At 38.7% G+C, this 14,300-nt stretch overlaps 1 protein-coding gene across 1 annotated transcript; it reads right to left on the bottom strand.

The window, feature by feature from the left end:
- Positions 1 to 319: 319 nt before the first annotated feature.
- LOC146471268 (chymotrypsinogen A-like) lies at positions 320 to 10,159 on the bottom strand. Its single transcript, XM_085120956.1, has 8 exons — positions 10,098 to 10,159; positions 9,423 to 9,555; positions 8,714 to 8,761; positions 7,913 to 7,996; positions 5,795 to 6,034; positions 4,796 to 4,996; positions 3,758 to 4,057; positions 320 to 1,621 (listed from the first exon to the last, which is right to left on the bottom strand). The coding sequence occupies exons 4-8, from the start codon at positions 7,974 to 7,976 to the stop codon at positions 1,608 to 1,610; spliced, it is 819 nt and encodes a 272-aa protein (XP_084977082.1). The 5' UTR covers positions 7,977 to 7,996; positions 8,714 to 8,761; positions 9,423 to 9,555; positions 10,098 to 10,159; the 3' UTR covers positions 320 to 1,607.
- Positions 10,160 to 14,300: the final 4,141 nt, after the last annotated feature.

The following is a 14,300-nucleotide window of genomic DNA, read 5'->3' as shown; positions in this document are numbered from 1 at the left end:
CTCCCACCTCTCTCCCCCCCCCCCCCCCCCCTCTTACAATGTTGAGGAAATTTACGATGGACTTTCAAACAAAGCCGTGACAACACTGAAAAGGGGAGGGAGGAAGGATAGAAATGGTTTGTATCTTGCGCTTTACAGAATATTTTTCAGAAGATGAAAATTCTTGGAAAACTTTAGTAAAGTCAAACCTCAACCCTTAATAGGATTTTATTACTGCCTTGAATTTTGAAACCTAGCTGGAAATAGGGGAGGTTGGATTGCACTCAGAATATTGGACTCAGAAAAGAAACTGTGCTACATTATAGAGAGGCATGCCATTCTTTATTCTAAAATTACGGTTTTACAAAAGTAGCGCATTCTAGGATCAAATATCAGTATTCCTAATACTTGCACCTCAAATCATCGATATTAGGTTTAAAAAAAATTTGAACTAAACAATACGAAATTGAGAGTAACATCTTGGCTAACGCTATTGAACAATGTCATCTTACACTACTTGCTAGCTACCTTTACAAAACTAAAAGGAAGCGAAGCCTTTAAGGGGCAATGTCGAGGAGATTTTGCTGTATTTTGGTCACAACAATGCAAATACTTGACAAAGTTAAGTGATTTTTTTGAGGAAAATAAATCAGTTTTTAGTGATTTCTCCAGCATAGACTTGAAGAACTCGAACAAATTTGCAAAAGCTTTTCAATTTGCAATCCATTTCCATCCTAGCCATCCGCAGCCAAAGATAATTAGTTCAAGTTTTCTAGTTTACTAGTAGGTGGGTTATTATTAACAGAACCGAAGCATCATTTGAACGTTTCCATGGAGGAAAATTTTAACTAATCAAATCGACGCTGAAAATGGGTGGCATTGCCCCTTTAAACCCAATTCTATTTTGCTAAATAAGAGACTTTGTGAGTTCCACAGAACACACACAACTGTACCTCTGCGAAAACGATTAAACCTTACGTTCGTGTCTAAGGCTACATTCACTCGGGACTGGTTCAAAAAATCGAAGTCGATAGGCATTTTGCTTATGTACGGGACCCATTGTATGTACCCGCTAACCGTTCAGCACATTCAAGCCCCATTTTTGTTGATCTGCAAAAAGTAGGTCAAAGTTTTTGTCCCAAATGGAACAAATTGTTTTTGGTACCGAGAGGTACAATTTAGGTCCGAACACAATATTTCGCGAGCTTGATCTAGGATTGGATTAACTTAACTTGTCAGAAAAAAGGAAAAGAGCGACCTTAATCACAGAATAGAGTTCATGAATAGCACGAAAATACGAATAACTGCTACTCTGCATAGCATAATGCCTAAGGCGAAACATCAAACATCATCGTGCTTTTCTCAGCTGATGATCCATAAAAACGCCTGACTTGAGCTCATTGATTCAGCCCCGATCGGCCCCATGTGTACGCCGGGATGCTCATAAAAGCGTAAATAAGACCGGCACGAGCCAGCTAGATTTAAAACGGGACCAGTGTGAAGCCTGAATCTTTCTATATAATTAATCATGCCTTTTCTATGATTATTTAATTGAAAATTGCTACGGCGTGCATGCTTTACTGATAAATGTCTTCTACACTCTGGCTGCCTCTGGAGTTGCGTACACATCAGCGTGCCATGCCTGTTTTGAATAAGCACAAAAGCCTACTGATTTTAATCATGATCATCAGCACAGTAGTGGAAGTAGTCGTCGTCGTCATAGTAGTTCTGTGATGGGGTCCTTACGAATGCAAGACGGCAACGCCAGCGAAAACGTCACTTGAAAATATAACTTTATTTCATTTGTGCTGCTTCGTGATTATTTCAACTCGTTCAACTTCTACACAAAGGACAAACTACCCAGGAACCAAATTGGTAGCAGTGGTGTTCAAGATAAAAAAGAGAATAAAAAATACACCGTCGTGTGGTCACGTTCTCCACAAAACCTTGAATTTGGTCATTTCACGTTGCTGTTTTGCAAACGACGACAGAGAAATGTACCAAAACTTAAAACGCACGTACAGAGGGATTGTTTTTTTTCTCATCAACCCTTTTGTTTTGTGGCGCTGTAGTTGCCGTCGCCGTGGTGTTTTTGTAAGGCCCCTATTAGCGACTTTCAGATCAGAGAACGAGTGCGAGATTGAGAAGAAAAACGTCTTTCAAATTTCAAATCAGCCGCGTCCCCAGAATTGTCGCTCCTTCCCGTTGTTAACGTCATAAGGCGATTCTGAAAAAACAAGACTTCTGTGATAAGCTGTTATCTAAGCCAAGCTTACTAGATTTGGAAAGTCGTACTCGTTCTCAATCTCGAACTCGTAGTCAAGTTTGAAGTAGTAGTAGAAGTAGTAGTAGTGCTGGTGGTGGTGATAGTAGTAGTAGTAGTAGTAGTAGTAGTAGTAGTAGTAGTAGTAGTAGTAGTAGTAGTAGTAGTAGTAGTAGTAGTAGTAGTAGTAGTAGTAGTAGTAGTAGTAGTAGTAGTAGTAGTAGTAGTAGTAGTAGTAGTAGTAGTAGTAGTAGTAGTAGTAGTAGCAGTAGTAGTAGTAGTAGAAATGGTGGTATTGGTGGTAGTTTAATTGGCTCTTGTGAAGGGGACTTTTGTTAACTAACGGTTTATACTACCACTTTCTTAAGTGCATCTTTTCCTTTTATTCTTACGAAAAAAAAAAAAAAAACTCACATTCTCTCAGTTTGAAATTCAGTGGTATGAAAAATAGATGCCTTTTTCTGTTGGGATTTATACTATTCCAAGAACAGGGTTTAGTAAAAAGAAATCGGAGCTTAATTAAAGATAAATTGAATCCCTTAAAACAGGTGACATGTGAGATGGAATCGCGAGAGAGGGCATCCAGCCAGCCAACCAGTCAGTCAGTCAGTTAGTCAGCCAGACAACCAGTCAGTTAGTTAATGAGCCAAACAAACAGCCCACCAGTCAGTCCGTCAATCAGTTAATCAGCCAGCCGGTCAGTCAATCAACCAGTCAACCAACCAGTCAGTCAATCAATCAGTCAGCAAATCAGTCATTCACTCATTCAGTCAGTCAACCAACTAGTTTGGAATCCCGAGGCTAAATAAAATGTCAACAAATCAGTCAGTCAGTCAGTCATTCGGTCGTTCGCCAGTCAGACAAAGAGTCAGTTAGTTAGCTAACAAGTCAGTCAGTCATTCAGTCAGTCAGTCAGTCAGTCAGTCCGTCAGTCAGTCAGTCAGTCAGTCAGTCAGTCAGTCAGTCAGTCAATCAGCCAACCAGTCTGCCAGTCAGTCAGTCAGTCAGTCAGTCAGTCAGTCAGCCAACCAGTTAGTCAGTCAGCCATCCAGTTTGGCACCCTTAGGATAAATAAAATTTCAATCAATCAATCAATCAATCAATCAATCAGTCATTCAGTCATTCATTCGGTCGTTCGCCAGTCAGACAAACAATCAATGAGTTAGTCAGCCAGTCAGTAAGTCTTGGTTAGTTGGTCGATTGAACTGTAGATTGATATATTTTGCTTTGAAATTGTATTCCATGCCTTACCTAGAGCTACACATTAAAAATGGGCAGTGACATAATCTTGACAATCTATTAGAAACAAGTTCAAAACGTGACTAGAGAGAGTGTACGTCACGTGATAAAACACAGAACCTGGCGTCGTCATATGGTTGCCGGTCAACAGAAGCAAAGAACTTCACCGAATCAGAAAATAAGAAAAACGTTCTTTATTAATTAAGCAACAAAATCACTTGAAATACCCCGAATAATACCAGCCCCCTTTTTTCTGGCTTTTACAGAATTTCTTACCGTTCACGATTCCAACAATCCAATCCATGTAACTGCCAACACGTGTGAACTCACTGAGCATCGATGTAGGGCACATGTTATTTCCATTCGAAACAACTCCTTGAAGGACCCATTTCCCATGGTCCTCGCAGAAGAGTGGTCCACCACTGTCACCCATACAGCCACTACTTCCTTGTCCTCCAGCACAAATCTGAATGCGAGGATCAATGGTGCAGCGAAAAGGCTCGACAATGGGAATTGGTGCTTCTCTCAGAATAAGAGTACCAATTTTACCTGGCCAAGTCGCCGTTAATCTCCATCCTAAAAAAGGTATGAAAATAAATCTAAATAAACGCACTGATCTACAACCATATCTGTAGTATTTACGGCTATAATAATGAAGCACCACCTCTCAGAGAAAGCAAAGGAGACCATCATAAAATTGGGGGAACGTTTCCATTGAATTTTTCCACTTATTATTACCAGTTCGAGAAGCTATATCAAAAACACGAGACTGTTTCCAAACATTTCGAAGTTGGATGAAAAACGAGCCGTTCCCCTTGTCCTGTTTATACTGTTTTTCGTGACTACTAGCATACTTCCAAAAGTATACTTCCTTTGAGATCCACCACGGGAGGTGGATGAAGTCAAATGATGTGGGAATACGTCAATTACTCAGTCTTAGTTAATCTATATTCCAGGTTTTGTGCAGTTTTATTTTATTTTATTTTTTTTAGCAGACTACCGAACTTCACGCATCTCTGTATTGAAAGATAGTGCAGCAATTGCTGCCAGCTAGATCTTTTAATCAATTAAAAAAAAAAATCAATAATAATGGGAATTTCAGTGGAATCTATGGAGTTCCCTTCTCTCCTCTGTTTCCAGGTCGAGTCAGAATTTGGAAATCTTGGTTTTGGTGGAGGGAGGAAAACTGGAGTACCCGGAGAAGAACCCTCGGAGGAGAGATGAGAACCAACAATCAACTCAACCCACAGAACCCACGTAATTCTCGACTTAATATATCATTGGCTATTTCTTACGGTATTTTTGTTTACTCACCCGCCACAATGCAACGGGGACTTAAGATTGGCGCTCCAGGAACAGGCAAACAGACGTGCGGAGCGTTTGTCACATCGGGGGTGAGTCTGATGAGGGCAATATCATGATAAAAGGCTGGACTAGAAGGGACGTACATCGGGTGTATAACAATCCTCGCAACGCTATATGGCGTCCCACCAACGCCATTTTCTAACTTAGCTCCTAGAAAGACATAAACAAATATCCAATTACCAAGCAATTCATGAATAGAACAAGAGTATACACAGCTTTTTACCATTCCGTAAAATTGGAAAACATTCGTTTGGTTTTTAAGGGAAGAGAATACATGATATACCTTGGAACTAAGTTTAAGCATGAAAACAATGAATTCAGTTTTATTGGTCACCAAATTTCCGCTACGCTCAAATATGATTAGGAAGCCATCAACAGCTGCGAAGAAGGACGTGTATGCACAAACCAACCAAGAAATTTCGACATGTTGACTCTACAGGTGTGATTAAAAGTCTACCTCACAATAGGCTCACTGTACCATCTGAAGGTGAGGTGAATAACGTTTTCTGGTACATATCAAACCATAGGATAGCCATGTCTGATCAGTATTTTACATTGGCAAATACGGGAAGTGAACAACAAATATTATTATTGAATTGCCCAGAGTTTGAGTAGTCAATCAGAGCGCGCATAAAACCTCTGGCCTGGTATATACTACTAACCTAAGTTATAGTATGTAGTAGTAAGCTGACGTTGAACCATAAACATGGCCTTTAAATGGTAGCTATATTCTATTTATCGTGGGCTCTCCGAAGAGCTTAGTCCGACACTGGCAAAGCAATATCATTCTTTGTTGCTGCTCCTAAGACATCCTCCTCTGAGTGAAAAACGAGTCTTTTTAACCGTGGCATCCTTGCTCTGTTGCTCAGTAAAACTAAGGAAAGTAATAGGAACACGGCTGGCCAAAAGCAAAATTAATTCAAATGGAAAAGGTTTTACATTACTTACCGGCATCCACGACCAGCATTTGTTCATACACGGTCCTCCTTCCAAATTTATCAAAGAAACAGTGCGCAGCGGTAAGGGCCCAGTGATTAGTAATAAGCGACGCACCACATATATGCTGTAGATTCGGACCTAACCTCACTTTCATCGATGAAAGCCAGGCCCAAGAAGCGGGATTAGTTGTTGAGATGCCGTTAATGACTCTTTTGAATACAGTCGTAAACACACCACAAGGACCTACAACTGATATAACAAAAAAGAAGTTCAAATTTCTTGTTGGATTTTAGGGCTCCAGGCTTCCCAAGATTCTCATCAAGGGCTCCAGGCTCCACCATTCTTTTCTTCTTTAATACAAAAACAAGTTCTAGAATAAAAAAAATACAGCAATTTTCTATTGATAAACCATTTTTGCTGTTTTTCTCCACCCATATCCACTCTACTCGTGTGTAACAGTTGTTTAGCAATGAATACGGTTCATCTTTGATCCTGTCATTAGACTTTTCAAGCTCAGCACGCCGGTAAGACCACTGTTCATAATGTTGGCTCAAGTTAACTCTAAGGTCTCAGGGAACACTACATATATTTTATCTGTAAAGACTTAGGACATGTAAATTTCTTTTCTCGTGATTTCATGTTTATGCTATCTATCTGCCGTACGATTGCAGACTTTTTGCGCTTTATCACGGATTTGAGAATATAATATAGGTCTACGTCTTTACAAAGTTGTTCATTGTTGTCTCTCAGTTTCAAGAGTTATGGCTTCTTGCAGTTGTTTTCAGCCTCCTTGCTTTGTGGTCTCTACGCCTGAGGTATCGCGTTCTTGGAGCTGACATGTACCTCCATTGTTTTGTTGTCTTATCATTCTTGCGTCCAACAGATATTTAAGGTTACCCTATTCCTGTCCAGTTTAAACTGTAGATACCTGAACCCTGATATCAAATTAAAGCTTATAGAGCTGGCTATCAAACTAAACCAAGAATTTTGAAATAAAATGAATTGCCGAATTTCTAGCGCTGTTTTCTCGAATCAATTTTTTCACCTGGAGGAACCACTTAAAAGAGCTAAAACTCAAAAGGAATTTGCTCGTTTGCCTTCAAGTTTGGAGAGTAGCTAGTTCAACATATAAACTACAAAAAAGTGTCTGCGAATTTTTTCTTTCGAAATATTTTTTCTCCGAGAGTGATTTTTGTGCGATCACTCCACATTTTTTTTATCCTATTTCGAAAATACTCTATAACTTTTCATTGCGCTTGAATATGGCAAAACGCAGACACTTTTTTTAGCGCTTTGGGTCCGGAAACTGAGGAGCAAATTAAATTAGCGAAAAACAAAATTCGCTTTGACTTGTGGCTTTCAAAAGTTGATTCGGACGCTCGCATTTAGAGGTCGTGAAAAATTCGACAATTCATTTTATATGAAAATTATTGGTATAGTTTAACGCAAGACACCTCTGAAGGTATAGGGCAACCTTAAACCTTAGACAGTCAAAAACGATTTTCCTCAACACAAAGTTGCAAAAACTTTTTACACTCCAGGATCTCTAAATCTCTTTTGCCTTTGAAAAAGCCAAAAGAAATAAAGTCATCTTAAACCCCGCGCGCTTGCGCCCACGTTCCTGGCCGCATGCAATTGACGTAGCATATCCGTTATTCAGCTTCAACTGGTCTCGCATCCATATGTGGTTTTATTAAAAAGGTTCATAACTCGGTAATTTGGCAACCGTAAAGACAGTTGAGTCCTGGCCGTTCGAGCGTTTGCCCTTCGTCAAAGCCTCAGATCAGACGAAGATAGAAATTTTTAATAATATAGCTTTGCAACAAAAGAAACAAATATATTTAGATACTAGTGCTCCGAAATATGGGGTTATGCTTCGCATAAACGGTTGAAACGCATGCCAGCTACAGTGTTATCATTTTAATTCAGTGATACATCGTTCCAGCTTTGTTATGTCGTCTAATACTCGTAACAAGATATAACCAAACGTTGACTTAAATATTAAAGCACCTTTTTACAAATACTTCACAGGGATGAAATTAGGGCAAAACTGTTTTAATTTATGTTAGTTAGTCTGGTTGTTCTCTTTTACTTTTGGTTAAATTAATATGGTGACGCACTAATTACCTGATTGCCACAGTCTCTTTTCTTTAATCGCGGGGGTCTTCCGGCGGTCTCCCGGCAGTCCCATAAATTGTGCCGGTTGCGGTCCTATAATCGATACAACAGATGCCAATAAACAAGGTGAGGCTTGGCTAAAGATGCTGACCCACCTAGGTTGCAATTCGTGCTTCTATCGTTGTTTTTATCCGTGTGACTAATCTCGTAACCATAATCGGCATTATAAAAACTAAATGCAGTTAGCCTTGTTTTTACAAAGAGGTTTGAAGCCATTTGGAAATGGCCTTTGAATACTCTTCTCTCGAAAAACCTATGGTCACGGAAGCAGAAATCAAATTATTGTCAAACTTGATCTCAGACGTACCCCCCAGGTAACTACTGGTAGACGACATGACCATAAAATGGCTTTCACAACACCGAATCAACCGTGAACGGCACGATTTGATATACTCACAAACGCAAACCTATTCACAAACCTCCTATAGTAGATTGAATTACTATATTCAGAGGATATCATTTGTTTATACATCACTTAAGACGGAACAAAAAGAAGTTCTCCTTGCTAGTCCCCTCCCCAGCGTTGAAAGAGAGTGAGAGAGAAAGAGGAGTAAACAATTGATAAGAAGGAACAAAAGAAAGGAAGAAAAAGAAAAATGAAACAGACAGACAGACAGAATGAAAATGAAAGCAACAAAGAAAAAGTCTTATAGGAAATACTCCTTTTCCCCTTGAATCACCATTGACCTTACCATGGCAATTTCATAACAAAATTTTATTGAAAGAAATAAAATAAAATAATAGCAATACCTGCAGACTCATTTCTGAAACGCCTTAACTCAGGAGTGTCACTTTTTCCTGGACCAAGAGAAAGAAAAAAAAAGGACTCGCTATTAGGCCGCGTCTGTGAGTTATGCAAATCATTTTACTGTTTGCTAAAAATGTTTCACATTTTTTGAGTGAAGTATGTGGAGAATGATCGGCGCTCGCTGTATGTTTCTATTTACTGTAACCTGAAAACCATTCGGCGCCACGTGCAAAAATATTATTTAGCGATAATTTTGCATTATTTTGTGTTATTTAGTAAAACGCAAATAAAGTACCATTGTAATTTATAAATCGCAATTCAACGACCTTTGCGATTTATAAATCTCAGAGATGTATTTTTGTGATTTATAAATCACAGTAGAAGAATAAAACCAGTTCACCTAATGGTTGCTGTAACTTTTTTTTGATAAATCATAAACTCATAGACACACAAAAACTTTTCCGCTTTGAAACGTCAAAAAAGTAGAAACCTTATCTTTTACTGACTTCTGATTGAAATTATGTCAAGTGAAACGGAACACAGCGCACTACGGCTAAATTAAAATGATTTTATTTTCTCTTTTTAAACTAAGCAAAAATTCTTATCTTCGAAGTAAGACAGAGACGAGCTGCAATTTTTTTTTTTAATTAGCTGTGGAAACTTCCTGCTTGTAAAATTTTCTAAGAAATTACAAAGGAATTGTGTTTTCACCTTTCTTTGTCTTCCAAAGATCTCCTGTAAATTCCGGAGGGCAAACACATTGGTAGAAACCATTTTTTTTTTATGCAGGCTCCACCGTTAGTGCAAGGATTGTTCGTTGAGCATTTGTTGTGATCTGCAATGGCTGTAAGATGACAATTACTTAATTAAAAAACTGAAAAACCAATTAAGTATGCAAGTTTGATTCCTAAAAGAATGAATACTAAAAAAGAATAGGCGATGTATATTTTTTCTCCCTCTTTTTTTCCAAAGAAAGTGAGGGGAGTCGTCCTCTCTCCCAATCAATAATTTATTCAATCAATCAATCAATCAATCAATCAATCAATCAATCAATCAATGGAACAATCGTAAGAGCAGCAGTCGCTTATCGTAAATATAATACTAAACTTGCTGAAGGTGGTAGTCAATGGGAACAAAAATGTGCCGAATTCCATTCCATTAAATGTCACATCTGCAATCACTTTCTTCGCTTTTTAAAACACAGATTAACAATCTTCTGTCTTCTTATAAGTGTACTATAGTTTCTTTCAATATTAGAAATAATAGAATTGTCTCTCCTCTCTCTTTTTGAATTGAAACAAGAACATGCCTCTCCGCGTCAGCAGTTATTCCCCGACATTTTTTTATGACAAAACAGCGGTATTTTATAAGCTAGCGCATACTTACAGTATCCGACTAATAAGAGAAAAACCAAAAGCAGCATCTCGGCGATGTTTCAGTGAGTGTCTATCGAAAGAATGAGGAAAGAAAAGAATACCTTCAAAATGCATTCAATACAAATGCTTCATTTTTGGAAGGGGCAAATGTCGTTAAAAATACGAAATTAGATCAGCTGGTAATTTCGTAAACCAGCGACAGCTAGTAAATTCAGGGAAAATGATTCCGTCCTCTAAAACTTTCTGTAGCTAAAAATTTCAGCTAAAGCACTTGAACAGATTCAACTGCATAAGATTACACAAACATGTCTTTAAAATGGGCCAAAACGATCTGAAAACACAGGTGACATCGATTTTTAAGCATTTTTGTTTCAATGTTCTTGCTTTTAATACTGACAGTCACGTTTTTTTTCCCTCTCGTCTGTTGTCGCGGTGGCAGAGAGGGTTAACATTTTTCTTACGAAAACTTTAGGTTTTCTTTAAAACTAAAACCAATTTCACTAGCTGTTGTTGGTTTAGAAAATGCTAGCTGTTCTTTCATCGCCCTTTTCACGCAATATTTGTACCTTCAAAAACGAGAGGAATTAGTTTTCAAATATTGAGCTGTCATTTTGCTGAAGAAAACATGATATTTTCTAACATTCGAAAGGCGATTAAGGCCTCCCTAGCCCTGCATTTAGTCAAATTCCAAACTTATAGACGGGAATGTTACTGCACGTCTAAGGCAAATAACGAAGCAAATTCAATTACCTCTGAGCATAGCAGACGTGGAATGGACGAAAGTAGTCCTTCAATGTGGTATCTATTTTGTAATATCCCTGCGTTGTATTATGTCTGATGAAAATCACCGAAGATCATTGTATCGAAATGTTCATCAACAAAAACACAGCAAAACAATTACAACAAATCGAATTCCAACCCTTTTTCTTTAAAAGCAAGAATAACTTTTTGGCCCGATTGTACTTTAAATAAGGTGCGGCACAATAAGGCTCTTTCGCTTGAAATTTCTTTTTGAAAAGCCTTGATCGGCTAACACATTAGGATTTAATTGTTTCGATGACCTTCTATCTCAGGAGGACGACTGTCAGGTTGGGAAAGACATTCCGGAGAAAAATAATAAAACGTTCCCTAAGACTGTCTTCGACCGTGACTCTAATATTAAGCCAAAAACAAACAAATGCAACTGTGTAAACTCCTACAAGCGAATCACGAAAACATACAAAACTAGCTGAAAGTAAGAAGGCAATGAAGAAAATGGAAAAGGACAAAACGTTTGCCGTTGGGTTCTGTAAAGTTCTTGTGCCATTTAATGGCACTTTGAAAGTACTGATGACATCCAGATGAAATTTATTAAGGAGTTAAGTTTTGCAGAGTCGTTCTTTTTGTTCAAAATTTAGGATTTGCTCTGTTTGAGATAGTTACACCTTTGGGGGCGAATTAACAAAATTATTGCAATGGGCATGAAACACTTTTGGCTCACCTCTCAATTTACTGGCTCCCAATACAAGCTTCTTTCAGGTATTACGCTGATGTAAACCCAGTCAAGTAGTGCAAGTTGCCTTTTTATGCATTTTCAAGACAAAGATATGTCAAAACATTATTAACATCAAAATGGATCAATCTCTCTCTTTTTTGAGCATGAATGAGCAATGTTGTTCGACCAACCGCAAGCTACAGCAATTCGTAGCAACATTATTGACATCAAAATGGATTGATGAGCAATGTTAATCGATCCTGTCAGTTGTTGCTTAGTCGACTAAAGAACTTGCAAGGATGTTCAATAAAAACACCAAAAAGAAATATGCACAATTCCCTAGGTTATACTAAGTTACTTTTAATATACGGTTTACAAGAAAAGGAAACTTATGGCCTTAGGCGTGGTTCAATTTTCGTAATCAGTAAGCATAACCTGGGTGAGGAGACAACAAAAGTATAACTCATGCGATGAGCAGTTTGTCAATTCAATTAACGAAAACTCGAAAATGTAATTCCGAGTCTTAATTGGTACCTCTAAATTTAGCCTAGCGAGTCAAGAATCCCATGGATTCTTAGCTTTTAAAGCATAAGTTAGTGCTCCCACATCTAAATTTCCCTCAGGCGCAATTTGTCAAGTCAAGTAACAAAACTCGAAAATGTAATTCAGAGTCTTGGTAGCTCTACATTTTAGCCCAGCGAGCGCTCAACAATAGTTACTCAAAGCCTAGAATCCCAATGGCAATAAAATCACAGAACATAAGTTAGTGATCACTCAGGCGTTTTAACTGATCCTACAAAAAGGCGTTAGGTGAGCAGAAGTTAGTAGAAACAACGCAGATATCATCAGGGCGATAACATCACCGAGCATAACCGTTAGTGATCACTCGGGCGTTTTAACTGACCCTATCAAAAGGCATTACGTGAGCAGAAGTTAGAAACAACGCAGATATCATCAGGGCGATAACATCACTGAGCATAACTGTTAGTGATCACTCAGGCGTTTTAACTGACCCTACAAAACAGCTTTACGTGAGCAGAAGTTAGAAACAACGCAGATATCATCAGGGCGATAACATTACTGAGCATAACTGTTAGTGATCACTCAGTGGTTTTAACTGACCCTACCAAAAGGCATTACGTGAATAAAAGTAAGAAACAACGCAGATATCATCAGGGAGAACTTAGGGCCTGTGTTTAAATGGGGGGGGGGGGGGGGGGGGGGCAGGGGGGAGGACGGGATAGCCTGTCTTTCTATGTGAAATTTCTAACCCTCCTACAGTGCTATATCTGAGTTTAACGTTCCCTGTAATTGATGAACTACTTTTGTCAGAATCAAAACTTTTAGCGAAACCTCGGAAAAACGTTCAGCTGAAAAGTTAACTTTCTGATGAACAAGTATATTAAATCAGTTAAAAATCAACGGGTACTATGGGCCAACTAGTGAAAGCAGAGCGGGCCTGAATATTTATTTCTTTGCGTTTGTGGGCAATCATTCAGAAAAAAGAAAAAACCTCTTTAAAAATTCTTTAAACTGTTCTTTTTTGCTGTTGGTAATACCTTGTCAGTGTCACGTTTTGATTCACAATATTGCCATTGACCTTTTCTGGACCTCGGGCTCTTTACTTACCTGATCAGATGTTTTTAAAAATCAAGATTTTTACTGAGGATTCACGTAAATGTGGTCGAAACCATACCACAAGATCCCTCTTCTGTTCACTTTGTGACCAGTTTTTGCTGGTCTGTTGGCAGTTGCTCGCCTTCGCTAGTTGCGAAAGAAAATCTGTTTTGCAGCCCCGTTTCTCCAAATACAATTGAACTTCATTTTGGAGAATTGCCCATACATTATGGGCTCCATGTCGGCAACTCCTGGAACAATTCAATTTGGATGATATTTAGCCAAAATGTCGTCAGATAGTTAACTGACTACAAAACCGTGCTTGCAAATTTCGATTATTCTCCGTGTTTGGAACTTTACATGGGATTCCCTAATTATATTTTAGCTCTAACTTTATCGGCTTCTTACATCAAACAAACGCACGTATCAAAAACCTGAGAAACGGTTTTTGAGGCAATTGTGTTGGGAATTGAATGCCGCGCTGATGGAGCGCCTTTTATAACAACATGTCAGTTGTCTATGAGACCTTCATTTTTCAAACATGTTTAATTTTTAGCCTTCTCAACGAAATAAATAGCCTCCCACGCAGTCGTTTTTAGGGGACTCGTATTACCTCCTCCCCACAAACGCCTGCTTACCCAAGCAGCACATTCCTTTCCCATTGTTTAACTCCCCAAGCACCCTAGCCAATCACCATCGAGGCATTGTCCAAAGATATCAAATCAAATTGCTGGTTACAATGGCCGCTTCTGTTTCCCGCGAGCTTTGTACAGTCTTTGGTACAGTCTTAAGAGATGCGGGAGTTAAGTTGGAGTAAATATATTTTTTCATTTCTGGAATGGCTGGTCATGGCTGAAACGCCAAAACAAATATCGAATGTGAATACAGGCGGTTCTTGTGCGACGCTTTGACACCGTTATCTGCTGGGAGAGTCAAAATCTTCGGGAAAATGTGATCGATCTTCCCGTTCTCCGCCTGATGGAGTTGACAGTCGGTGAAGATATCACCGGTGCGGAAACTCTGGAGCAGATTAGTTTGTTTTTACGAAGTGCTACGAGAGACTAACTCGATTCTAGAAAGCAAAGAAGAATGTAGAAGGTATCAAGGGGAGATCTGCAGTAT

This window comes from Pavona decussata, unplaced genomic scaffold, assembly GCF_977016875.1.
Source record: "Pavona decussata unplaced genomic scaffold, jaPavDecu1.1 SCAFFOLD_105, whole genome shotgun sequence".
Lineage (NCBI taxonomy): Eukaryota > Metazoa > Cnidaria > Anthozoa > Scleractinia > Agariciidae > Pavona > Pavona decussata.
Note: the sequence above shows the minus strand (reverse complement) of the source record. Positions and strands in the feature narration are given on the sequence as shown.

Excerpts from the sequence above, each read along its gene's own strand:
- LOC146471268 (XM_085120956.1), bottom strand. The coding sequence starts at position 7,976 with ATGGGACTGCCGGGAGACCGCCGGAAGACCCCCGCGATTAAAGAAAAG. Across the intron at positions 6,035-7,912 it reads AAAGAGACTGTGGCAATCAG|TTGTAGGTCCTTGTGGTGTG; the intron begins GTAATTAGTGCG and ends TTGTTATATCAG. Across the intron at positions 4,058-4,795 it reads TCCCCGTTGCATTGTGGCGG|GATGGAGATTAACGGCGACT; the intron begins GTGAGTAAACAA and ends TACCTTTTTTAG.